Below are 27,974 nucleotides of genomic sequence, written 5' to 3' on the forward strand. Positions count from 1 at the left end.
TGAATTATAGTGATAGTAATACAATTTAATTGGTTTATATAAACTAAAAATAAAATTTGGCCTTTGTGAGCTACATTTCTATATCATGTCTGAAATAGATTATTGTTTTTGGTTTGTTTTTTCCAGGACTGTTTCCTTAAGGCGTTCCAGTTGCTTGTTTTCATGACTTTGAGCCTGTTTAATCAGAGATGGAGCAGATGGACTGCAAACCCTACCAGCCACTGTCAAAAGTTAAACATGAAGTGGATCTAACTTACACGAGTTCTTCAGATGAAAGTGAAGATGGGGGAAAGCAAAGGCAATCTTATGACTCAAGAGAAACTCTGAATGAATACAGCCAAGAGCTAAGACTTAATTATAACAGTCATAGCAGAAAAAGAAAAGCCATTGACCAGTCCACACAAGGTAAATAATTTATTTTATATACTAATTATGATTATTACTTAATGATTATTTACTATGAAACAGTATCATGTTGTCAGCAGATGAGCAAACATTTTGTTCTTAAAGGCTTGTGCTGTCAACCTGCTTTTCATCTGTATTTAAGTATACCATGATATAAAAAATTTAGGAAAAGAAAATTTTTAAGTAAAATTCCTTTTTTTGGCAGGACAGACTGAGTGGTATTCTGGAAATCATCCCAAACTAGCTATAGACAAATATATCTTTAGTAGGAGCTACTCTTCTTACTTGTGGTCACTGAGTATTTATTACCTTGGTGTATGTTGGATGCATTCTGGTATAAAAATCATTGTTGAGGCTGCAGATTATAACTACTTGTTTTTACAAAGCCTATGAATTCATTCCAATGCAACAATTCTCTTGACGTTTCTAATTATATCAATAATCAAGTAATTTAAAAACTGAAGATAATGAGTGTATTGTAAGGAAAAACCCAACAGTAAAGTTTCTATTTTATCCTTTTGCGTGGTCAGGACAAAGATTTGAGCACTTGTGATAGTTGAGCTAAGGTTAGGAAAAGCTGCGGTTTGGTTAGAGATGAAAACTGAAGACTAAGACTGAAGAAATGGAAGGATTGAGGTGAATTTACTGCAGCATTCCCTGATGGACTCGTGTAAACCCATGTGCTGCATTTACAGACAAGTGGCTTATCTGCTGCTTTCAGCTCTGTCACAAATTCAGGCAGGATGGTGGGGCAGGAAGAATATTTTAAGGAATCAGAGTATGTGTCAGAAGCAATCAGAGTCCTCTCCCCTTAAAGGTAACAGCAGAGGGTTCCAGGGGCAATAGCTCCCTGCTCTTCAAGAAAGTGGTTGAATTGCATTACAGTGTGGCCAGTGCTTCTCAGCTAAAAATTTTAGCATTTATTTAAACAAACAACTCCCAAGCAAACAAACCAACCAACCCAAAACCCCCAAAAAAGCCACATCAAAAACTCACATGCACAAGGCAACCCAGTCCCTCAGTGCTTACTGAGAAAAGCCTTCTCCAATTTTCTGAATATAAAAATAAATTTTTTTTACAAGAAAATAAAAAAAAAATCTTTTTGAAGATGGAAAATTTGTCTCTTCTGTGATGTGTAAATTAATGTAAAATTTAGAAGGGCTGTGCTACATAGCTATTGCAGCCTTTTTGTATTTTACTGCAAGTTACTCTCATAATAATTTCGTATACTGAAAGTACCTATAATTCATGGCTGCCAGATAGCCTCAATCTATCTGCATATGTTCCCTCCAAAGAGTTACAAAACTGCAATTTTTTGAAAGAAAAAGTCACAAACACAGATTTCAACAAAGTACTCTGTAGAAAGCTTGACTTAGATATATTTGGTTTTTGTGACTTTATCTTGAACGTGCTGTGAGAGTTTGGTTACCTGAGATATATATGGCTGTATTTTTGAACCTGGAGATGGTGTAAATATACTTGTAGGTCTACTTAGAGCAACTCCCTCATTTCTTATCACTGTGGCTATGAAAGGAAAACCTCTGCATGGGCATAGACCTTGAAGAACTCCCTGTTTGCAACACTTTGTGGTTATTGATATTCATGTCAGCTGTAGCATCACTAGCTTGGGCACATATAAAAGGGTTGCAATCACACTACTGTAGGCACAGGAAACCAGCCTCTGTGTCATGTTGAGTTTATTCTTCCAGAACATTGCCTCTGAGAGCAATTGCATTAATCATTTTGGCCAAATTAGAGTGCATTTCTGCAAGAAGTTGTCAGGCATGAACTTACCCCACTTATTCAGGACCAGCCTGTAAGGAATCAGTTATGTGCTTGTGCAGACCAACAGGTATTTTGCACTCATGTTGTAAGATGAAAAAAAAACAGTAAGTATAGAATTGATCTGTTCATTAAACAATGATTTTTAGGTGCTGTTCTTCAGGTCTAGTACTAATGTCACTCATGGACAGTCTGGTGCAAGATGAAGTGGGTGTCTGGAGTTACTTAAATCAGAAACTTGCAGTTACCAGACAATTCGAGATTTAACAAATAACACATTTTATTTAACAAATAACATATAACAAATAACAGTTTCAAGCCAAACAAAGTTTTACTGGCCTAACAACTGAATGTGAGCAGATATAAAACTCTCCTGACAAAGTGTCATTGGCTAGTAAAGGGTCGGTGCTAAGTGCATAATGTATACGTGTAAAAATGCATTCTCTTAGTCACTGGAGCATACAGAATCCTGCTTGTCTGAAGATATGTAAATCTGCAATATCTCGTCCTGGCAAGATGATTTTATGAAGTAAATTCCTGGCAGACCCTAAATCTTGTAGTTGTGAGATATTGGCAAACATAGTAAATTAATTCTTGGAAGAATTGGTAAACACGTTGTTTTGTACTTGAAAGAGATGGGGTAGAATTGGCAGAAGTTGTCAGAAATGTTGCTCTTGCTGGGAAACTCATTGATGGACTTGGCTGTGCAGGAAAAAAAGTTCTCATGGTTGTACTATACATAGATTGCACCTCAAGCTTATTTGTGTCGTGTTTACATAATTAGATCTGTTTTCTTCCGCAGTTTTCTCTGTTTCCACCAAAGTAAATATGAAAGGACCTGTACTCTACAAATATTGGCAATACAGAAAAGCTTTCTGGCTTTTAGGTTAATTATAGATTTGTAGAAAACAGTAGTTTAGAGGAATGAATTCCTGATAGGATAAGCATCTGGGATCGAGTCATTGGCATGATAAAGTTTATTGATCGTTAACAACATGAGCATACGGCAGTAAATTTCTGGTTAGACAAAAGTGTATTTCCTGGCAAGATAAATATATTGAACTGCATTATGGGTAAGGCAAAATGGAGTTAATCCATTGGAGGATCCAACAGCAAATAATTTCTGGTTAATCTGTGTGAGAAAATCATGATTGCTCTTGTTCTAGGAAATGACATCTTAGACTGCTTCACGAAGAATTGACCTATTCTGCTTTTAGCCCAAGAAATAAGGAAAACCTTTTTCTGGACAAAAGCTCCAGAGAGATGACAGAAGTAATGTTTTGTAAAAAGAGGTCTATGAAATTATCTTCAAGAGAGCAACAAATCCAGCTAAATGTTCAAAATCTTCCTCAAATGAGCTCCATTGGCTCCACAGAGGGGCCTGGGTCACAGTGTGAGAAAGCTCTTCTGCCTAAGGCCACTTCTGTCTCATCCTCTCTTTTTTAGTTTACTGCTGTTGTCATCCAATTCTCATTTCTGCCCTCTGTTACATCCCAGCAATGGTGAGGACACAGAGAAATGTTTTAGTGCTGAACAGCACTTTCTTTCCCTAGAAAGGAAAAGCTGCATGTGAGGCGCAGAAATAGGCGGTCTGTTTTGCTATGCATTAAAGTTCAGCAATTTTCAGCTTACCAGGAAGGAAGATTTAAACACATGTAACTCTTAACATCATATGACCAGTCAAAACCAGTTTTACTTATCATCCTAGACATAAATAAAAGGCGTGCTGACAAGCACTGGTAGGAAATTGTCCTGTCAGGAAAATGTCATGGTTGTGTTTTGTCATCTGTGAAGTAGCAAAAGCTTTTTACATAATAACCATATTCTACTCTGGTTCCAGAATTATGTAAATCCACTCAGGGCAGCAGATCTGCTTTGTGTCTGTACCAGGGCCATGGAGAGTTGAATTTGGTCTGTATGTAGCATGTACTTTTTGTTTCATTTGCTTTATTTTTAAATTATGTAAAAGGTAAAAAAGCCTTTATTAGTTTCACCCCTGAATATGTTATGTATAAGACAAGAATAATAATCTAACAAACCACAGATTTGTGGTCTTGTGAGCTCTCCCAGATGAAACTGATGCCAGCAGGGTGACTGATTTTTTCATTGCTTTAACAGAGATTTGGAGGTGCATTTAGGAGTCTGTGCTTATAAATTTCCACAGTTAAGGAAGGGGAAAATTTTACTGGGAGGCACCTCCAAAATCCTGTTCTTAAGAAGGTAGACCTCAAGTACAATCAATGGTAACTGTTCTACCCTGATGGAATAGGGTTCCATCAGGGTATATATTATATATAATATATATAATATAGTTCACTGTGGCACTGCCTGCTAGTTACGTATTTTGGAGCCATTCATGGGATAAAGACTATCAAAACAAAATGGGTATTTATTGACATGTGAACAGGACATTGTAAAATGCATTTTTTATGTTTGCAGCTGGAAGGGAGGTTGTTAGTTTTGAGAAGGACAAGAAAAAGAAAGTCAAAAGAAAAAAACTCTAAAGAGAACTGCTGCTATGCAGCCTTTTAGAAATGTGGTGGTTTGGATTTCTTCAGCTGAGTAGTTATTTACATCTCTCTTGTTCCCTGTGTTTTCTTTATGATGAGATTTGTTGGTTAATGAAGGGATTTTTTTACCCTTTAAGCTGTATAATTTGTTTAGAGCTGTGCCTTGAGCTGTTGTGGAAGGTGATTGTAGCACAGTGGAATGAAGCATTCCTGAGTACTTTAAGCGGAAGATAGGAACAGGCTGAAATGAAACCAATTATTTTTATGAAAAATTTTTCATGAAATTCTATAATTTAGGAAGAAAATAATAAAAAAAATAAAGAAAAAAAGAAGACTTCTGGCAATGCGCTATTTTAAAATAACAGGGCTAGTATAAAAAGTGGTGATGCATTTTGTGTTACTAGAATCTTTTTTTCTCTTTTTTTCCAAATGCCAGACACTTAAATTTTAGGCTTTTAGTGTTGTTGTTTGCAGCATTATTTTGCTAATTTTAGAAAATCTTCTGAGAACTCGATTTAAGCACGTTTTGTACCTGTTCGCTTTAGAGCGGAGACTTAAAGCATAATGAAGAAGTGATGTGTGTTTAAGTGCACACAGTTTATCCCTTGTACTGTGTCATGAAAGGGACTCAGCTCTCAGTAGAGGGTGATTTAAAGGTCCTTCAGATTTCTGGGCTGTAGACTAGCGGAAGGAAGCGATAGCTAATAAGCTCCATCTCCCGCTGCTGTGTGTTACACCATCTGCTCTGAGTGTTTATGAGCTTCGTGTTGTCCAAAAAAAAAAAAAAAAAAAACCACCCAAAAAAAACCCCATATGAGGCAAAGTAAAAGACTCCACACTCCTAAAGCTTTAGTGTGTTGTCTCCTCCTATATTCCCTTACACAAATAGGGATTCCTGGTGTGCTGTGCTTTGTTTGGCTGTCTGTGTTCTAATCACCTTGATGTTACTGTCTCCCAGCGAAAAACAGTGCCATGAGCAGTTCCCTGTGGCTTCCTGGGCTGAAACCTTCTGCTCTGTGGGGAGTATCTGCAAACTCTAAGGAAAGGAAAAGCAGCATTTAGGTTCAGACCCCCTCTGGATATTCTTTCTTGATTTGCCAAGTAATTGGAAATTTCTCTCCCTGGAATAACCGGAGTGAGGAAACTGTATGTTTGTGCCTTCATTTAAAACCTCACAGGGGGAATACTTTTCCTTCCCTTCATCAAATCAAAATACATGAGGAAACTGAACGTGCAAAGACACTTTTTTTCCCTATGAGGCTGAAGTGGGTGCTCGCTTCTTAGATTACAAATGTGTTACAAAAGCTTGTAACCTGCTGTCACCATTCCTGTAATGCTGCTTCCAATCCTGTCTTATCTCAGTGAAAAAATGCCTCATATGATCAAAAATAGTTTCATTCTCATAAGTAATTCTTCTGATTTAAAAAGTGAATATCCAAGAGAGGGAGAAAAGTGAGAAAAAAATTACAGAGAGACGAAATAAACTAGAGAAGGATCACAGTGCATTTCAAATCCCCTGCTAACAAATCTCATCTAAAGAATAAAAAAAATTCTCCAAATGTTACACAAGCTTAACAATCCATTTGTCAGTGCACAGATATAAGCTATCCTCATTTCCATTCTCTTTTCTGAACTACCAGTTTTCTATGGTATTGAATACCAGAAATCATAGAAATAAAAATCAGAAGGGCAGAGTAACTCAGCCAGTGTAACAGAAACTAAGGTTTACGTGGATGCCCAATCCCTGGAAGTGTTCAAGGGCAGGTTGGATGGGGCCCTAAGCAACCTGATCTAGTGGGTGGCTTCCCTGGCTATGGCAAGGGGACTGGAACGAGATGATCTTTAAGGTCTCTTCCAGCCCAAACCATCCTATGATTCTGTGAGATCTGGCAACCTTTGCAGTGACTCGTGCCCAATACTAATGGAATATGTAGAGGAGAGGCTTAAAATTTCGAATTAACGTTTTGGAATTCTATTTGTCAAAACCTGGAATTATATTTGTTAAATGTTCTTGCTATATTAATAGAACCTCTTCCTATAACACTTAAAAGTGTCCAAGAAGATGTCATAAGTTAAAAGATATCAACAAGTCTGAAGACAGAGTGAGGACGTGGGTGTCACAGAGCTTGGGAACCAGAGCATGGCTCTGTTCTGCCCTGCAAGGTTTTTTTAATATACATACTCTTGCTGTGTCTTTCATGTCACTCTTTTTTGAAACAAAGAAGAGCTGTCATTTTCTGGAACTAAAAATCTGGTTTGCTTATCTTCATTTGTAAGAGCAGATGCTGAAACAAAATAACATTTCTTCCCAGGGTTTCTCATTTATGTATCTGTCAGAAGGTTTTGTACCTCGCAAAATGAAGAACTGTCAAGAAGTAGCTCAGTGAGTCGATGACATTGCTGCATATCTGGATAAACAGCAGGGTGGGTGTATCCTAACCCGTATAGAGCTTGAATTAGTTTTTCTTTTGAGAATGAGACTCAAATACTTCTGACCTAGTATAGGTCTTTATGTGAAATTAATTTTGAACATCACTTCAAATCGAAGGTTCTCTTTTCAAAGTTTCAGTTTTACTGGAAGCTGTTCAAAATCAGTTTCCTGCTGACTGGCACTCATTAGGAATGCTTTGCAACTGGATGAAGTATCTTTAGCTCAGATGGGAAAAACAGCGTGGAAGAAATAAGGTAATGTTTAACACCAGCAGACCGATTCTTTCACTGCCCCCAACCCCCAAGCACTGGTTATATAAGAAATGTGTGAATACTGAGTAAGGTTTAAGTCACTTCCAGCTGTAATCTCAGGAAAAATAGTCTGAGGATCTAGAAAAGTCATGTACCAAAATATAAACACTTGCTGTGAAAGTCACCAAGAGATTGTAAATCCAGCGAACTCAAATTATAATGTTAGCACTGTGACTAATGAGGTATAAATGCTAAGTTTTGTAAGAAAACTATGCTTTATTCAGTATTAATGTTCTGGAATTCATGACCACTACAGAAGTTGCATCTGTAAGAAAGAACATTAGCAGCTGGACTATTGTACTCAAAACTAGGCCATTACAGAAATCCTGGTCTTTATCTCTCATGATACTACTGAAAACACTAGTATCTGAAAAGCTGGGTTCAGTGTTGCCACTGACTTAATTGATGTAAGGTGCTTGGCTTTCTCAACTGCCAAAAAAAACCCCAATCATGTGGGCCAGGACTGTTACCTTGCTTTGCAGGTGATAGGGAGCTGTAGAGGAGGCTCTTACTAGCTGCAAGAAGCAGCATCAGGTTATGCTGCCCATGGCATCTGGAAGGAAAAACCTGTGTCTGCTTTTGATGCTAATTCTGTGTGCAATTGGTCCTTTGCCTTCACTCGTCATACCACTGTAAATCACAAAAAAATATTTCTGTCTTTAACAACAAAGGACTACATTACAAATTATGTATTGCAGCTTGTGCCAATACATAACCTTGAGTAGTGTTTTGTCAGAAGTGCATAATTAGTGGTTTTGGAAAGGAAATATTTGTAGAATTTATTTGGTTGTTTGGTTTGCATGCAGATTCTCAAAGGATTAATTGAGCTGTTGATTCTAGGGATATGATTCTTCGTGGTATCAGTGAGAATTATGCCTATAGGTGTGAGTTTAAGCTGATACTGTAAGTAGCAATTACTTAAATGTTTGCAGTTAATTATTGAATTGTTGGCTATTGATCTGTAGAGTTTCAATGTTCAAGGATGGATGCTGGTAGTTTATTTTTATTGTATGCTTAGAAAACTAATCTCCTCTCAGACTACTGAAAGACAAAACCTTACTTATTGAATTATTTGTCCATCTTTATGCCCTACTGGATGGATCAGACTTTTAAAGTTCAATGGTACCATCCACTCTCCAAGTTTGTCTGGTTTCCCAGGAGAGGGAAGCACAGGGATGAAGATGAGTGACAACCCTGGTCAGTGAGCTGGGTCACACCTGCCTTCCATGTGACTCTAGAGCAGTCATCCAGGTGGTGATACCTTGTGTGTACCTTCACCACTGCCTTCACCACAACTTTAGTTACTGCTGCTCACAGAAATATAACTGCTTTGCAGTTAAGGGCTGTCATAGCTTCACTCCACACTTGTTTGGACCCAGAACATACAGAAGGAGTCCTTTCTCTTCCACTGTCCTGTAGGGCAATGTGTCTTCTGTCTTCTCAAGTCTGTTATCCTAGGGCTGTTCAACTCATTTTTGGTCATAAAAGGAGAGGTCCTTCAGAACAGTCCAGTTTGTTTCTTACACTGCTTTTTTTTAGGCATCTGAGGATTTTTGGCGCACAGACATTTTATTTTGAGGTTTTTTGGTTTGTTTGGGGTTTTTTTTCATTTATTTTCTAATGACATCTATTGGCAAAAGAAGAAAAAAAAATAAAAACTCACTAATGAAGTGAAACTCTCCCACTTCAGTCCCACTGTGGTGGCTGTTGTGCTTTTGGGGCAGTTCCCAGATGTTCAGCTGGCTGGAGGCTTGTGCTGCTCTCAAAGAAGTTGGCAGAGACAGACTTTACCTTTGGAAATGGCTGCCTCTGAAAAACTTTATTGCTCTAAGGAAGCAAGATGTTCTGTGACAGAGTAAGATTTTGGAGTTGTGGAGAAAAGGAAGGGGTAGCATTGGATGCCTCAATGCTATTTACTGCTTGTGGAAATAGTAGCAGTGATGTATTCCTTGGAGTAGGGATGGGCATCCATTCAGAAATAAAAAAGCTATTTAGCTAATTTTCAGCTTTCTATTTAGGAACTAACACAGGGAATAGGTTTGTCTGCTGCAGGCTGTTTCTCCAGTCCATGAATTCCTGGCACCTGTGTCATACAGCTGCACTAGACCTCAGTACAAAGTGAGCTGAGTCTGCTTTGGCCAACTTCTCCCTAACGTTATTCTCACTCTCCAGTGAAATATTAGTCAGCCTTGAATTCACCCATGTGATGAATATTCATTTCACAGGTAATTATCGTCATCCCTCAACAGCTCCACACAAACAAACCAAACTTCTCACGCAACCGATCATTGCTGTCACTATTTTGGCAGCATGAAGCTTATGATTCCTCATGCTTTAATAATGCTCCATCATCTGTGCTATCAGATTTGGGTCAAATGACCATGCTGAGGGTTAGAAAACTCTTCCTTCAGACAATGCTTGATGTATTAGGAGAAAGAAAATAGAGGCACCTGCCACTCATCTTTCCACGAGCTGCTTTAAATCCCTCACCTACGCCAACAGCATGGTGGACACAAACAAGGTGCCTCTTTGCTGAAACTTGGTGCTCAAGTTTAGACACCTACTATGACCAACTGAGTGCTCAGACATTATATTTCTGTGTTTTTAAGTTTTTCTATAAGATTTTAGTTACTGAAAGAAATCTCAGTCCTTAAATTGGATGTGCTAATGGCTTTATCCCGACTGCCAACTGAGAGGAATAATATTACTGCAAGTACCTATATTTCACTTCAATTTGATGATCTTTTTAGAAGTGTTACATGTGTAAAATAGATTTTAATGGCTAACAAAATCTACTAAACAAGAAGAAATGCTATTTTCTTTCTGTTCTGTAAGTATTATTGTTAATAATATTATTAAAATTAGTAAAAATTCTAAACAGCTGCAATAGCCATGGTAAGAGATCAGTATGTGTCTGAACTGGTTAGAATTCAGTAGCAGATTCTTTGCAAATGAGGTGTTTTTTCAAATTAACCTCAAAACGTGCTCAACTAATCTGCCTGTTATAATTTCAGCAAACTAGTCTAAGCAAGAAAACAACTGTATTAAACAGTAAAATACTGACTTGTGACATTTTCCATCCAGTATCTCTTTAGTTTTGCAGTAGCAGAGCATCAATAGGCTGCTTCTCTTTCAGTGTTTTAGTTTTCTGTCCTGGTCCCTGCCCATTCCATGGCCCCTCCTCTGCACATTATCCGTTCCTTATTTTGAATTGAAGTAAAGCAGGGAAAGGGTGAAGGAATGAGGGATGGACATACTCTTCTGAATCTGTATGTTGTTAAGGTAGTTCAATTAAGTACTTTTTATTAGCTTGGTGAAAATAGTAATTTGTCCTCTGTTCACTTTCTTTGCTGCTATATGGCATCTCACTGTTCATCCTTCTTGGATTTGAGTTATCCTCATGTTCAGACCCTCTGAGTTCAAGCCCAACCTTCCCTCCTTTCCCCTCCACTGGGAGCTCTAGCACTGAAAAATGTCTGCTCCTAATTCAGTGCTCAGTTCTTCCTGTGTTCACTGAAATAAGACTTAGACAGGTTTATCAGAGCTCTCTCTGATTAGAGTCAAGTCAGAGAGGCTGTTGCTATGTTTTTAAAGATAAGTGGTTTAAGCTCCTACAACCAAATGGTTTGGTGTTTTTTGCTCATAACCACTTCTGGATGTGCTGTTTGCATCCTTTGCCAGTTGTCCTGATCAGCTGTGCCGTTTATTTCCCATTTGCTGTATCACTGCTGTGTCTAATATTGGACACAGTACGAGATGGTGCAGCTCAGGAAATGGTGAAGCAGCTGGTAGGGAAATGAGACAATACCAAATAGAGAATAATGTGAAAAAAGGCAAAATCCACATGTGACTTTACACTCTATCGGGAACTGAAGACTCTGCACTCAGCAGGTTTGCATGACACAAATTTAATAGGAAAAAGCAATAGAAAAGGTTTTTAAGGACTGTTTAACACATAGAGCTGTCTGCTGGAAGAAACCTTTTTACAAAAGGATACTTAAGCATTTCCCTTTTTCAATCTGAAAAAAAGATCCATACATAACTGGATAATAGCTTGTTTTTTTTTTTTCTGATACATTATTTTGCCTGTAAAATATTTAACACCGAAGGAAAAATAGGCACTTCGTTCTGTAAACTATCACCAAGTCTCCCTAGACTGCAGTGTTTACTACAAAGGGAATTTTCATTTGTGTGAAATTTATAGTTACATGTTATAAGTTTTTTAGTTTGGGGGTTTTTTTCCCCCTCCTTAATATAGTGAGTGCACATGTGACCTGTGCTTGACAGTACATGAAATAGTCACTGCTACAGTCCTTTGAGAACAACCAACAGTAGAGCTGAAGTGTGTTTTTGCAGAATAAAACTGAAAGAATTGAGACACTGAATGCTCCTATAAGCATTCCTGTTGTTAGATCCCCAGCATGATTCAGAATTGCTCAGGTGCAGGATATGGCTGCCTTCTTCCTCACAAAACACCTGTCCCCATGGTGTGCATTAAAGCACGTGAAGGTTATCTAAGACGAAGGTGTATATTGTATTTTTTCCTGGTTAGCTGTGGCTCTAGTGTTTGAATTCTGCACAGATTCTCTTAGCAGTACATATAAATGTCGTTGAACATGATTTAATACACAATTGCTCTCATTTTTGCTTGAATCTGGTATTTCCCTGGAGTATCTGTTTTCAGTTCTTTCTCCCTTATGTGTGCCTTTTCTGATCATGGCTTAATTACATTTTAAGTGCCTTCTGTGTTACTGTCTCCACCGCCTCAATTAGTTCACCTCCAACTGTGTGAATTTTTTAATAAGGAGGCACAAAGTATTTCTGGCAATTCAGGGTGTGAGCTTTGCTTATCTGCCTATGGCAAGCTTTCCTTCAGGGCATGGCAGACTTTACAGAGCCACTGGGGGCTGATCTGTTCGTGCCGTTTGCCTTTGATTTATTTTCTTTGGGTTGGAGCACTCTCAGCTGCTGTGGAGGCTTCTTCAACTCTTCCCAAGCATCCCTGATCGAGCACCTTTGCAGAGCCAGGAATTACAGAGCTCCCAGGCTTTCAGTTGCCCACGGCTGTAGAATACAAGCTATGTCAGCTGTGGAGAAAGTTACTGGTGTTCATCTTCTATTCCACGAATGTCTCCAAGGCAGATGCTAGTAAACTTGAGAAGCAGTTTTTTTATGGGGAATACTAATACTGTGGGCAGTTCCTCCTGTGGTTTTCAGTCTGTTAAGATCCAAACAAATGATTTTACTTTCTGATCTTTTTTTCAAGATTCATCTAAGAAGGTTGGTAACAACTTCTGGCTCTCTCACATTAGGCAGTCAGCCTCCCAGTCATCTTTATACACGTTAGCCAGACATATGTATCCATTTATTTGATGATGAAGGGGTTTTGGTTTTAGTTGTGGATAGTCAATGTTACCTGTGATTAGCATTAGAAAGAGCAGGTGCCTGCCTGCTAATTTTCAACAGCGAGCAATCACATTTTAATACGATTCAGTGACTTATTATTTCCCAGCTATCAATTAAATGACTGTGTCTGTGTAAAAGATAAAAATACTGAGTGGTTAAGTCACAGGCTGGAGGTTTCAAAGTCAGAGACTAGAATAGCCGCTAAAATGAGTATCACGTGTCTAAATAAGCAACTTAGTATTTTAGAACAATTAGAGCTCTCATTAAGAAAGCTCAAGGAAATTACAGAGACCTAGAGCTGAAGAAATTGTAGCCAAGTGCTCTTAGAAATACTGGAGTTGTTTCGTTGTGTAGTGGCTGTGTTCCCAAAGTTTGGATAAATTTCGATGACAGATCATGGGATCTCACATGAAAATGATCAGAGGTCTTTTGATTTGGTGGTTTTTAAAATTTTCATGCTTAGTTTCTTTAGGAGCAGTACTGGAATAGACTCCCCTCTTTGGGAACTCTACATCAAATCTTGAGACAGAAAATCTTTTAAATACTGTATTGTGTGCTTAGGAACTTTATTATCTGACACAATTGTCTCAGATTTTCATCTTCTCTTGGCAACCATGATATTGTAACCTTGGTATTTTAGGTTAAAATCTATTTTAAGAAGTGTTTCTTTAACTTAAATAGTGATGGTGTTGTGTGATAGTGGTGTGAGAATACCACAGTGTATTTTCTGAGCATGCACACTTGGAATGATGCCACCACTTTCAGCTAAGTTTCTTTGATGCATTTTGATGGTATAAAATAAAAAGTGATTGTTTTGCAGTTCCTGAAACAGAATGTCAATATAATTTATATAGTTACTTTTAGAAATACAGTGTAGAAGTAGTAGTATCTGGAAATATTAGAAAATCTAATACAGGTCTTGCAAGGAAATTAGTTGACTAGTTGCAAAAAGTTACCATGATTGTATGTGTAAAAAATATGATATGCAAACCCAATGATTTTCAGTCAATAGTTTTAATATTACCTAAACTGCAGCAGAACTGGCCTTTACATTTAAACTGGTATTATTGACACTTCTTTGGTAAACTGGACACCTGAGGAAAGAGGGGAGCAAAAGTGGCCAAAATTATTTGAAGGCAGTTAAATCTCCTGTTTCTTGATCAGATGGAACATTTGATGACAAACCCCTCAGGAGTTTTTTGGGGGAAGAGGGATTTTTGACTGACGAGTTGCATCCCCAGTTGGCTAATCGAAGGGAACAGACATGCCAAGTTGTCTTTCATGTTCTCATTGGTGTCAGATTGGCAGTGGGATGTACTTGGATGTGAATGGAAGTGCTGAAGAGCTGGTGCACATGCTCATGCTTACTCCGTCTTCTTCCAAGATTAATCTGAAGGGTGTACTTGCTGGACTAAATTTAACAGTTCAATCTAAATTAAAGAATACACTGCTTTCATAGTAGATGTTAATTTTTTTAAGATCGTGATCCTGAGTGTAAATTTTTGCATTATGTGGGGGGGAAAAAAAAAAAAAAGGAGAAAAAAAAAAAGTGCAAATACTTGCTTCCCTAATCTGAAATAGGTTAAAGTCAAACTGTTTTGCTGCCCTAAACTCTAACAGGGGCCATCTTTCAGTCTGAGTTGATTTGGGCTTTTTTTTCAGTGGAAAGGATGATTACATACTAAAAAGTGGTGAATGAATTTGTGGGGGAAAGTGAAAAATCAGTTCATGGGTTGGATTTTCAAAACCACAGAATTAAGTTGAATTTTCAGTTTTATTGTTGGGGCCTAACCTGGTGTCTTTTGAAAACCTCACCTAAGAGATGGTTTTAAAATGCTTCATAACACTCAGCGTTCCACATTAGTGGTCTGGTCAGCAGTCATTGCTCTGTAGGAGCACTCTGCTATTGTTCATTAAGAACCCTGGTCACCCTGATCTAACTTGGCCCTCCTTTGAGCACAGGGATGGGCTATTGATGATCGAAACTCTTTCCAATTTCAGCTATTTAAAGAGACAAAAATTATAAAATTAGATGTAGTATCCTGCAGATCTTAGACATCCCACCAAGAAAACAATGGATGAAAATTCCAAATTTTTGCTCCGTTAGACAGTCTTTGTAGCTGTGAGTGCGTGGGAGGGGGTGTCAGACGTTCTTTCAGGATCGACAGCATTTGTGGCTGTGTCGTTCCCCAAGACTGAAGAGGTTGTCTGGCAGAGTGTGTGTGTCTGCTTGCTGTGACCAGCAGACCTGGAACCACTGGAAGCTGCAGACTGGGATTTGTCAAGCTTTTATGTGGAGGGCAAGAGCCTCCTGCTGAGCACAGCTCCTGGGACCTCACGCCCCAGGACAGGCTGTTGCTCCTGTTTTCCTTTTTTCTGTGATGGCACAGTGATAGCAGCTACTGCTCCTGGTGCTCTTGTGCACAAGGACTGTTCTGTTCTGCACTGTACACACACAAGGTGTTCCTGGTGACTGCCTCTGCATCACCCCTTCCTTTAAGGGTGCTTAGACCTCTCTATGGCATCTGCTCCTTGGCAAATACTTCTTAATAACTTGCAACATTTTTAACAGTCACTTGGAATGTGAGGAAGTGCAGCTTGGTCAGTGCAGTCCTGCTGAAACCTTCCTCTCACTTGTGCCCTGTCTGAAATAACTCATTCACTGAGCGTTCACTGAAACGGGCACAGGGGGATCCAAACTACCTTCCTGTGCCCCAACCTGCCTGTATTTGCTGTCTGCCTTCCATTCATGCCACTTCAAAGCAGGATGGCTGGTAATACCCTTGATACTCTGTTAAGCTACTTGAAAGTTACATTAGAGCTTCGTAGTTTCTGGTGAAAGTTAAGGTGAGGAGCTGAGTTACTCTGATCATTCTTTTCGAGCAACGTCTGTGATCTGAGTGCCTCAGGTCTTTTGAATACCCCATCAGTAAAGGAGAACATTTCTGGTAAATCTCTGTTGATGGCAGCTTTCTAAAAGTCTTTCTATCACCACAAAGTTATGCACTTGGCAGATGCTTGTCCTGAGACAGTCACAGTGACCTAAAGCCTGAGTGCTGCCTTCTCTGCCTTTAATTTTGAAAATTTTATCAGAAGAAGAAAGGATACATTATCTATTGATTCCCTCAAACACATTCACAAATGCCAAAACTTGTAATAGAAAAATTATTTTAAAGCCAAGGAACCTTTAAAATTCTTGAAAGAAAATTGGGATGCTTTTCTCTTAGAATAGAGTTTTTGGAAACAGAAAATCTTCCTTGAAAATTCTTCATTTCTTAATAGATTTTTGCATATGGAGAATGAAATTGTAAGTGAATATATTGTAAGACAAGCTTTTCCAAACTCAATTTTAACTGTAGCATTAGAAGAATTTAATTTATCCTCAGAAATGATATTGAGGTTCTTTCTCATCTGTGGTAATTGTATTTTTTCCCTCTTGTCTTTAATAGGGTAGAGTTAGTGTCGTCATTATTTGAGATTAGGATGGTTTCCTTTATGAGAAATTTAGGTTAAATGCTAATGCCTGGAATTTGCTATGGTTTTATAACTCTAAAATTCATTAAAAGAGAGATATTTATGAGTACCTGCAATAGAAATTTCTCTTTAACAGAATCCTGTGAATGAAAGTACTTTACCTCCTAAAGCAACACTTTTGGAATAGGAAGGGCTGGAGTCAGCAATATTTAAGATGTATTTGAACTTCAAGGATTAAATTCCTACTCAATCTCATGCTGAGAGTGTTTCTTCCTAAATTAAAGTGAGACCTTCTGCATCCATATTGTAGCTCCAAAAGCCTCCTCTGGCATCTTGTTAGTTAAAAAACTCTTAAAAAAATCTTTAACATTAAAAATTTGATCTCTAAAAAGAGTATTCTGCTTCTGAGAAGAGAGAAAGTTTGTCTACATCCTCACAGGATCAGGATAATTTCTGTGCAGAATTTAAGAAGTACACTCCTTATTCATGTTGATTTTAATAGTAATAAAAATTAGTATCTTAGGACTCCAGGAACATGTTTAAAATTAGGTTCAGTCTACTCCTGTCCTCTTTTCTTAAGCTTGAAGAATTATTCTGAAGAAAAGACTAGAAAGATATTTGCCATGAGGCATGGGTTGGAACCTCATCCTCTGCTTCCTCTGGGGAAGGACCTGAGGAATAAAGATTCCTTTCTTCCTCATAAATTTAACAAGCCAAAGAGTTTCCTGAAAGTGCAGCCTCCTTTCCTAATCCCTTAGCTGCCTAATCTGCAAATTTCACGAACTCAGTGTTGTAACACTCTCTGATTCCTCTTTTATTCCTTCTTTATTTATTACTGTTATTTTTAACTTTCTATCATCTCTGGTGGTAACTGGAGATTAATTTAAGAAAGTAAGCTACATAAATAGGGGAATGCAAGGAAAAGTTGAAATACAGCAAACAAAAACGTACAATAAAATGGATTTCTATATAAGTATAAAAATTCAAATGGTATCTTTTATGTGGTTGTAATTTATGTGTAATATGCATACCTTTTTTTAGTTAAAATAAGTGCAACTAAAATTCAGTTTTGGGTTGTGGTAATAATGTAATCAGTGATAAACATGAGGTTTATTAAGCAAATTCATAGTCAATGTAATACACTTTTGCAAATTAGTTGATTTTTGGTTTCTTCCTTAATCATTTTCTTAGGCATGGTTACTGGAGGTTAATATCTTTGAATTATATTGTCCTAGGAAAGATGTGGCATGTTCTCAACGTGGAAACAAGTAAGATCTTAGACTAAATGAAATGTGAATACACAGAAGCATTCAAAAATTTATCTAGCGGGTTGTGTTACACGAACGCCCTTATGAAGTAGCTTAAGATCTCTGCCCATTTAATTCCCAAGTCCAGTGTGCAGCCAGTAAAGCACAGTCCTCAGGTGAGAAATGAGAAATTTTAAGGGCTGTTGAACACACTGAATTTAGCAGAGTGCTCAATAGCCCTCAAAATTTCTCATTTAGGAGGATGCATATGTATTGCTTCCAAAAATGAACACAGACTTCACTTTCCCCATTTACATTTCTTCCTCCCTTCTTCCCTCCCTCCCTGTATCTCTCTGAATCTCTTATGAGTGGCTGGTCTGCCCTTCTTCTCATTTTGAACCATGTAAGGTGCACCTGCTGATTAAACCACTGCAGTAAGTTCAGTGTGGAAAACCATACACAGAGTTGTGGTGTAACACCAGAAGATCCCAAACCCTACAACAGCCTCAAAGCTGCATGCTTGGGATATCTTTTTCCACTGCATTCCCATTTTAACTCCCTCAAACACAAGCATAACCACGACACTATTCAGGTTAATGTATATTATTTGCCTTTCTGGAGTCCCTTCCATTATTGCTCTGCTCCCCTGACTCTGGTATTCCCAGTGTTCTCAAATAACCTCCAGTCTGAAAGAGAAGACTGGGCCAAAATACGTGCCATGAATTTAAACTTCCAAGACATCGAGATTTTCTTCTTGCCTTTGAGCTACTTATGCTCTTTTATAATTTCAGATTTGCAGAAAGAGCAATTCGTATTTTTTCATCTAGAGAATTGACTTGGTGTGTGTTTGGGCAGGGAACATCCTCAGAGTAAGAACCACCTCATACCAAGAGTCAAGAATAAAATGAATTTGTGAATCAATTGTATTTAAAGAGACTTTTAAAATCGATAAGTTACAATTGCTTAATTATATGATAAGGCTCATAAAAGGCAAGTAATAGTGACATGTCAAACTATTGCAGATTATAAATAGATTACATTTTTCTGTAAGCTCTTTCTCTAGTTGAACGCAGCGGTCAATTAAGTAATTTAAATAAGTATTATGTGTCATTCTGCTGTTAATACAAAATAGCATTTCTCCATAAGGCAATAGGAAAACTTGAATCAAGGTTCCTTATGCTCATCTCTGTTTGTACATTGATTTTATGTTTCTTTTGTCGAATTTGTTTGGGTAGTCTTACCTTTTTTTTTAAATATGTATTTATTGAAATAAATATGTTAGTTAGTTGGTTGAAAGTAGCAAAATTCCTGGCAAATGGCAACAGTGAGGAAATTCCACAACCCATGCAATTCCATTAAGTTTGCAGAAATACTAGGCTGGAGAGAAGGACCTCCGTGGTCTTTCACTTGGGTAATATTTTTTTTTTTTCCTGTTGCAGAAAAACTAAAAGAAATGCAGAAAGAGTAGCTGGCACTCAGTTATTCCTGACCATAAGTTACTTTTGTGAAAAGCAATATCAGTGCAGGATAAAGTACTTCTATTTTTAAGAGTTTTGTTACAACAGGCTCCGTAAGAGTCCATAGTTGAAAATCCTTTCATCATGTTATAAATGCAACCTTTTTTTCTCTGTCCACAGTTCATGCAAAAACTTGAATTCCATATTAATATTCTCTCATTTCTCTTGTGACTCTGTCTTTGTGGTAATACTAAATCTACCATAAATTTACTTGAACTTTATCTCCTTGTGGAAATATGTAGTATTTTAGGTAACAAGGTTAGATATGCAGACTAAAAGCAGCCACTTTTGGCATTCTAAGTGCTTTTCAGAAAATTGATCCCGTGGGAGTTAAAATACTTCAGATGCTTGTATACTTAAGAAATAGACCATTAAGGCAATATACTGTGTTAGTCGTCAGTTGAATGTGAGTTATAGTATAAAAAAGTCGCTTTCTTTTGCTACACACACACAAACACACAAAATGAATTATCATATAGACTGAAGGGTAAATTCTGTCCTTCTTAAACACGTGTAATCTAATTAGCATTTGTGGGATTTACTGAGATGAATTTTCCCCTTGGCACGTGCAGTTGCAAACAGGGAGAACATGGACTGCAGGCTGCTAAGGGCAGACATCTGCCTGGAGGGAGATCCATGAAAGAAATGCCTGCATCCTTGCCCCCTGAGGAACTTGCATCAGCTGACATGGTCCATGAAGTTAGGAGAAGATTTTTAATTATGGGAAAGTTCCTCAGATGGTAAAAATAAGTAGAAATTTGCTTTGAAGGGGAAGGAGGTTCACATGATGTTTCTTGAAATCCCGAAGTGTAATTTAGTTGACAGAGACATGCTCTGGGAATCCTGCATTGCTGTAGAACTTCACAGAAATCTAAGTTACAACTAGGAATAATGTTGCTTTCTGAGAGAATTGAAATAAAAAGTTATGGGAGAGTTTCATTGGAGGTTATTTCTGCAGTGTGGGCCTCAATCGAAATTGAGACCAGTATTAAGGTTGATAATTAATCCTGTTAACTCTCTTATTTCATGTAGAAAGAACTCAGTGTACTTTTCAACATAAATTGTTCTTGATGTACATCAAGAAACGCTCCCCTTTGGCAGCACCTCCTCATTAGAGCTTATGAGGAGCACGGAAGACCTGCCAGTGCCTTTAAACACACCTGTCCCTGTCCAAGTGTATGACCCCAACTTACTTTACTTCGATGTTACATATATGTTATTAGCACCTAAATCTTCACTTTCTTTAATAATATACTTCTTTAATGACAGTATACATTTATTCCTCTTTTTTATGTCGTCTGCTAAAGCAGACCTGTTATGATGTATTAACTAGTATGAATTTTTGATGGAGTGGACAGTCTGGGCTGCAGCCCTGCATGTGACAAGCTGCCTCATTGCTTATTGGGAGCTACTTTTGAATTTGCTAAAGAAAAAATAAGAATTAATGTGCAACCATTTGGACCAGGGTTTTTTCGTAAAGGTGATTTTATTCATTTAATGCTGTCAAAATGAAAGTAGAAGCAAGTGTAGTGCAGTTGGGATGTTTAAGTGTCCAACATCAATATCTGCGCTCTCTGTGTCATACAAAGATTCGGTCCATGCTGTCTGATTAAAACAGGTTGTTTGTTTGTTTGTTGTGTATGTAACACATAATTAAAATACTACTTAAAAGTAGCTATACTTACAGCACTTTGCTTTCTGCAAGGTCGCCTCTGTGTGTCCCATGCCTCATGAGCTTTGAAAATCTCAGAAAAACGTGTGGGTTGTCACTACAACCAAGACCTTCAGGAATGTTTTGATGGCAAAGGAAAGATATGTAGAGACAGATGACTTACAAATTAAACCACCTCAGGATAGCATTTGGTTTATAGATTTGGGTTGATACCTTCAAGAAAATACCAAGGCTTTCTGTTATTTCAGAGAGAGTGCTTAAAATGAGAATCGTTCCTCTCACTGGCTGGTAAGTGGATTAGTTTGGCAAATTAAAGCTTTAGTTAGGATGACAGTAGAAGAGAGTATTTGTCCTCAGTCTCTGTCAATGACTCTCATGTCTAATGTTTCTTTTCCAGAAATTGAAAGAATACTGTGTGCATATTTGATATTGTATTTAGTCTCTCAAGATGGCATCCCAGGTCTGATGTTCAATTAGGGAGTGCAGTCCTGTAATCCTTATTTAATTAGAACTCCTTGTCACACTACCTGGGAGTTGCATTTGTAATTGGATTCTCACAAGTGAGAATATGCAGAGGCTACCTCAAAGGGAAGCTGTAATTTGCTGATGTGTGTTACTTACCTGTAGTTCTTCGAGAATGTTTCCTCTGCATATTCACATTATGGGTCCTGTCCACCTTCTGTTTGTCCTCGGATTTCTGCTGCTCTACAGTTGTGGTGTTTTCTAAGAATAACTGTAGTATTGAGCACTGTACAACTCTAAAAAGTCTGGTCACTTGGTGTCATGAGATGGCACTTGTACAGTCCTAGCAGTCGCTGCTCTTCTAGGAATTTCCTGTAGGCCACCAGCACTGGAGAACCAAAACCCACTGGTGTGAATATGCAAGGACAGCACTCTCAAAGAGCAAGCCAGTGGTAAGTACTCTTTCTTTGTCTTCTGTGATTAGCCAAATATTTCAAAATTTGTTTTCTAAGTTTCCTGTTTGAAAATTTGCTCCACTTTCTCTATGATAAAAGCATACTGAGATTAATTTTAGAGCTGTTGCCTTTCTGGCTAAACCCAAGAAAGTATCTGTATTTGCAGATACTCACTTCAGTTGTAAATTGATGTACAACTCTCAGTGTGTGGGTGTGTACACATGTTTGAGCTATAATGCATATTTCCATTAGACAAAAAGGCACAATGACAGTGCAGTATTATCTATTTTACAATCACCCTCTTCTAGTTATTATAGTTATAGTAGTTTAGACAGCAGAGTGAGTCACTGACCAAAAAAAGTCTTCAAATAATGTTAATTCTCAAAGCAGATTCTCCAAAAAAAAAATCGAAGGTATAATGCTTTCCACTACTAAATTTTCTCCTGAACTTCTGTTTCTTTCCAGACATGGAATTCTGTGAGACTCCCCACATCCTCTGCTCTGGCTATCAAACCGACCTACACGGTGTGGCTGAGCACAGTTACCCGCTGGAGGTGGGCTCGGACGTGGAGACCGAAACGGAAGGTGGGGCCTCCCCGGATCATGCCCTGAGGATGTGGATGAGGGGCATCAAATCGGAACACAGCTCCTGCTTGTCCAGCCGGGCAAACTCAGCCTTGTCCCTCACTGACACTGACCATGAAAGGAAGTCTGATGGGGAGAATGGTAATAAAGAAATGCATCTAATGTACTCAGTAGAAGTAGTAATTTGTTGAAAACTTTCTTCTTCTACCTCTCTTATTTTCCTTTTTTCCTTTTTTTTTCCTCTGTTCCTTTTTAAATCTCTGTGTTATATGTAAGGTGAAGGGATTGTTTGGGGTGTGTATAGTATTTATAGCATAGACAGAAAATAAGACAAAAAAATGAAACAACGTTTTTGTTAAAACATCATTCTTCTAGAGACTACTTTCCTGCATTCTTCATTTTTATATCAAATGATATTTATCATTTGAATTTGGTAGCCTACGAATTAGATTCTGAAATAAATCCATATATGTACATTTATATCCCATTTTACATGGAATTGTTCCTGCATGTTTTGGCTTCTGGGTGTAACTTTAGAGCTCTTCAGCCAGGTGACTTTAGAGAGAACCTTGAGTCCTAAATGCTCTATTTACCTCTCATTTTGTGCTACACCTGAAGACGTGCCTTTATTAGTAGGACAGATTAACCAGGTCTGGTTAATATCTCATATCTCAGTTCTGTATTTCTCTACATGTGAAGAGTGGGCTTCTGGTGGTTTCTAGATGGGGTACCTTTTTTTTCTTTTGGAAGTTTTTTAAATATTCATCCTCTTTCAGGATCTCTTTGTATGATTTAGTGTGTCACAGAAAGGGAAAATGTCTATTGAATTAAATAATGTGGGGAATTAGTATTTTTTTATCTCTGAATCAAAATTGATTACAATCTACTCTGTTTCCTTAAAGAGTAGAGTAAGTAAATAAATTTATCAAGCTTAAGATCAGCAAGCTTAGCTGATATTTTTAATTTCTGTGTTTAATAGCTGCATGCTATGGCAGGTCTAAGTGTTATTTTATGTGGTTTTTTAACTGGATAAGAAATAGAGGAACCAGTGAAAGTGGCAGATTGACACATCAGTGTTGACAGTGATACATTTTAGTAGCATTACAGTCATAAGATGAAAGAGTTCAGTTATAAATGTCATTTCTATAGTTATGTGTTTGAATTTGTCAAATACAAAGCTGGTAATTACAATTTCATCTGGATGTCTTTCAGCATCACTGATAATGTCCAACATAGACTTAAAGACATCAGATTATGTGCATGAGTTTAAAAAAAAAAGGTTTTGCTGCTCAGCTTGTTTTTAATTAAATATGCCTATGAGGATTAAGCATTCTGTGCTATCCCATGGTGTTGTGTCCCAGGATCACGTCATTTTCGGATGCCGCCCCATTTCCACAATGCAGTGTATGCCTTCCTTCCACCTTCCTGCTTCTGCCCCATCCTCTGTGGGATCCACCCTCTGGGAGGTGTGCTTGCTGAGGGTGTTTTTGTTTGGGGTTGCAAGGAGGGTATTTGTGTATTTTCCTCTGTGGTTTTCAATGGTGGCTGAAGGAATTGAATCTTGTTTGCCTGGCATTGGTTGGCCCTTAACTATGAAAATGGTTGAAAAGGAGTGTTGCATGAGAAAGTAATGTGTGTACTTGTGTCATTCAGATTGAAAAATACACATTGCTGTTTTAAGGTGCTGAGAAGTGGATGTATTAAAAGCAAATTAGGCATAAAACTGGGTTATGCATTTCAATCTGGAATGCAGTGATGCAGCTGGATGTCAATGATGTTTTGCTATCCATACGAGTTGCAATAGGTGATCTTTTGTAGATAAAAATTACTGTAAGTAGTAAAAGAAATACTTTTATCACCTTCATCGTCCTACACGAATGTGTGAGGAACCACGGGTTAAGTGTCGTTAAGATAGGGACACACAGTCATTGTGCTTCACCAACAAAGAACGGAGTGATTTCTTCTAAAGGTTTGTCTCTGAGAATGATTTTATTCAGTTTAAACTTATTTCCTACATGTTGTAGGCAGAGTATTCCTTTTGCATGTGGCTTTAATACTTCATTCCTTTTGAGCTTTGTAACAATTTTTTAATCAGGGATTCATGTTTGAGGCACTTGAGTACCAATTTTAACTAAATAGTTAGGAGAGGAAAACGAAGGGAAGAGTAAGTTGGAAGAGTAAGTTGGAAGAGAGAGAAACCAAGAACTCAAGTTCACTTGAATTCTTTAGATGTCTTAAGGCAGAGCCAACAAAACAGTGCTTCCTGTGGCACTGAGTCCTTATAATAATTACAGTCTTCAAAGTTAATGTGTGGATAAATTTGAAGACAATGGTTCAAGCTATATTCACTTATATTATCTAGTATTTCACAGGTGAGTTCGTATTGAAGATTCCTGATCCAGAGAGCAGTGTGTTTTCCCTCTGGGTTGACACTCAGTAACAAAACACTCTTTGAATACAGAAGTTCACAAATATCTACTTAAATTATGTCCTAGATGGCATCTTCCTGTTTCTATGCAGTCATTTGTGCCAGGGACTTCATTGGAGGACCACAAGTGTTGCATTTATGCTTATCAGTTCCTGCCATGAAACTGTATTTTTTTTTTGTGCCAGTCAGTAACTTCTGTGTGAAAGTTACTCTGTGTGGAAGTTAGAGAGTGCAAAAGATCTGTTGCTGGAAATACATGAAATGTTCGTTTCCATGATACTGTCTAATTGCTGTAAAAATATTTAGCAATTCTGGCTTTCAAGGGTTTGACCACATGGCTTGTGAAAGCAGCTATTTGTAACTGGAGTAAAGTTAATGAGTTGTTGCATCGTTTGAGAAAACTAATTGCTACTGTTGTCTGTATTTTGAAAGGGTCAGGTGGGTTTTGGTTTGAGGTTTATTTCTTTCGTCCTCTATGAGCACAATTATTGCTACAAATGAAGAACAGATATTTCTGTGATAATATTGGCATAACTAAGTATGGATACTCCAGTAGACCTGCTTTTATTAAAGACAGTTTTTTGCTTTACATTTATCTGAAGCCAATATATATTTTTAAATTTCATTCTTTTTAGCTATTCTTTGACAATCTCAGTCATTCTAAGCTCCAACTGGAAGTTTCTTGACACAGGATATATACTTCTCTGTGTATTCTGGGTAGCCCAATTTGAGAATGTATTTGAGCATTGTTTTCCTTGATAGACACACCAACTCTGTCTTAATCACTGTTTAAACATACTTGAGTTGTTTTGGCAGCATTGAACAGATTGTATGAAACACCAACATTCCCATTTAGTGTTGTCAACGTTAATGGCAACTAATAATAGGCTATTAGTGCACAAACTGCCTTCAGCTTTGCCTGAGGCTAAGCAAAATATAAATTAACTGCACGAAATGAATGACCAATTTCTTGGGGATCATTGCTTATCTCTGGTGTAGTATAAATAGCTCTATTTAAACATGAACAGTGTTACCGTGTAGTATGTGAACGTAAATTTCAGACAGCAAGAGTACAAAATAACCACATCAAAAATAGTTCCTTCATTCCACTGAAGAAGGCTGCATTTACCCTCAGTTCATTGATGCTGAGGATATCTGTTATTGCAGCATGTCAGAACATCAAGTTCAATACTTTCGTCTGCCAGACTACAGAGCTGGCAAATTTATTTATTTGTTTATTTTTTTTTACGAAGGAAGTCTGAGGTCCAGAAGAGGATACAACCCTGATCTACAGGAAAGGGTGGTCTTCAGATGTACATCTAAAATTACACCGTGTGATATGGATCTGTGTCCCCTGCTAGCCAGTGTACTAAAAAGCAGCCTACAGTCCTTTTTGAGTCCATATGGTCTTCCTCGTTGTTGTTCATGCAGTTCTTATGGTTCCCTTTACAGGATGTCTGTGCAGCTATGACACGATGAATATCACCTCAGGTGCATTCATGCCATGCTATAAACCGTTTCTGAGTCACATTTGACATGTGCCCAGCCATCAACTCTCTTAATTTTAGCTACTACATCTCAGCTGAGAACTGTTACAGAACTTTAGCCATTTCTACAATAACACAATTTCAAGATTTTTTTACCTTGTCAGATTGCTTTGAGGTACTTTTAAGGCTGACTTGTTTGGCTTACTCCTGACATCTACTGAGATGTTTTTATGCAATTAGTTACTCTTTCTCTACCCCATAGTGAGAACCAAGAGGAGAGTACAGGATTCCCAGTGCTGGGTGAGTGTACTGTGAAATGCACACTCAGTCTGGGAGCCTGAAATTTCCTTAGGCTGCATTATTTTGCATTATTTTATGACAACTGGGTATTAGCTATAGTTCACAATGACTTATTTGAGATTTGTAGGCGAGAAATTGGAGTGTTAGTACAGACCATGCAATAAAGCTTTAGAGTGCTTGAGATCTGGTCAGGAATCTTTGTAATATCATACTTGTCTTTTTAAGAACAAAGCAAGAGGGGAAAAAACCAGTTGTGGAAAAATGTAATTTTTCCTTTTCACCCACATAAATTAGGGGGGAACTTCTTTCTTAACATCAGTGTTCTATTTGAAACAATACTTTTAATGCTATCAATAATTTTAAACAGCAGACTGCAAAGATAGGATAAAAATATTAGCCATATATTAATAAGTAGATGTAGTAGAGAAATTAGTAGGTTACAGATCAAAGCTGAGCTTAATGAACTAGGAACATGTAAGATTAATCTTGGGTAATTCATCTAAGTATTTGTTTTATAGCCTGGGAACAGTGATCCATTTAACAGAGCTCTAGACTGTCCCTAAATCTCGGGAGTTTTTTCTCTGTGATTGCTGGGCAGATAGGTGAGTTTTGGGCAAGTCACCTCAGCTCTTTGCACTTACAGATTCAGTATCTTAACATATCTATTAAAGGGGTAAAGATGCCTAATCAATGCAAGGAATAATGGAATTGCTGAAGCCGTATGGGCTGTGCAGCTTTGTGTCGTTACGCAGACATGGAGAGGATTTAGCTAAGGACAATGCTCTGATTTAATTTATGGTGTGTGTCAATAGACCTACTGTGAATTCACACCTGTTTAAATTAGACTTGAATTTGGCTCTTCATAAAAGTCTTGTGTATAGTGTAAGAAAGTGAGAGCATTGGGATTAATGTTGCTCTTATTTACTGTTATTTTGTAAACAAGCCAGGCATTAAGCTGATCTCTGGCTTTCTCATTTCTCCAGGAAATTATTACCAACAGCTACATTACAATAACAATACATGCTCTGAGAACAAGTGTGATTGTGACTGCCTCTCTATGCAGGATTGTGTTTGTAATAATGATGGCTGAAGTATTTCCAGTAGCTTTTATCCTATCGCTTTCTATTTACAGTGGTGCAATTAAGAAATTGAGTTACTAATTTGCAGGTAGACCCATTAGTCAAATATGTGTAAGAAGCCTTGAAAATATAAGGATAAACACTGGTCTTAGTCCCATTCCATGTGTCATTTAATATTTCTTGTTAATTCCTTGTATGCTCTATTTTGCCTTTTTATTATGGCATGGATTGCTTTCTGTTTGTACACTCCTGCCTGTCAGACCATTTAAGTCACCTAATAGGTTAAGGCAACCTCATCAATAAAATGCAAAGCTCCCATGGTAAAATTCCTCCAACTTCAGTAGTTTACTATAGCTTGTCAGATATTTGATTTATGATACTTTCAGATATTTGACAGAAAAGGGCCACTTATCTTCCCTTAAT

At 37.7% G+C, this 27,974-nt stretch overlaps 1 protein-coding gene across 3 annotated transcripts in view; it reads left to right on the top strand.

Moving 5' to 3' along the window:
• TENM1 (teneurin transmembrane protein 1) overlaps nt 1–27,974 on the top strand; it is a 306,894-nt gene that overhangs the window by 77,694 nt on the left and 201,226 nt on the right. For all 3 annotated transcript variants that reach the window (XM_027898080.1, XM_027898096.1, XM_027898087.1), the window contains exons 2-3: nt 127–405; nt 22,138–22,398. In XM_027898080.1, the coding sequence (XP_027753881.1) occupies nt 189–405; nt 22,138–22,398 (478 nt within the window). In that variant the 5' untranslated portion in view covers nt 127–188. The remainder of the gene's footprint in view (nt 1–126; nt 406–22,137; nt 22,399–27,974) is intronic.

This window comes from Empidonax traillii, unplaced genomic scaffold (genome assembly GCF_003031625.1).
Source record: "Empidonax traillii isolate 1590-97213 ecotype Southwest subspecies unplaced genomic scaffold, ASM303162v1 scaffold20:size5563877, whole genome shotgun sequence".
NCBI lineage: Eukaryota > Metazoa > Chordata > Aves > Passeriformes > Tyrannidae > Empidonax > Empidonax traillii.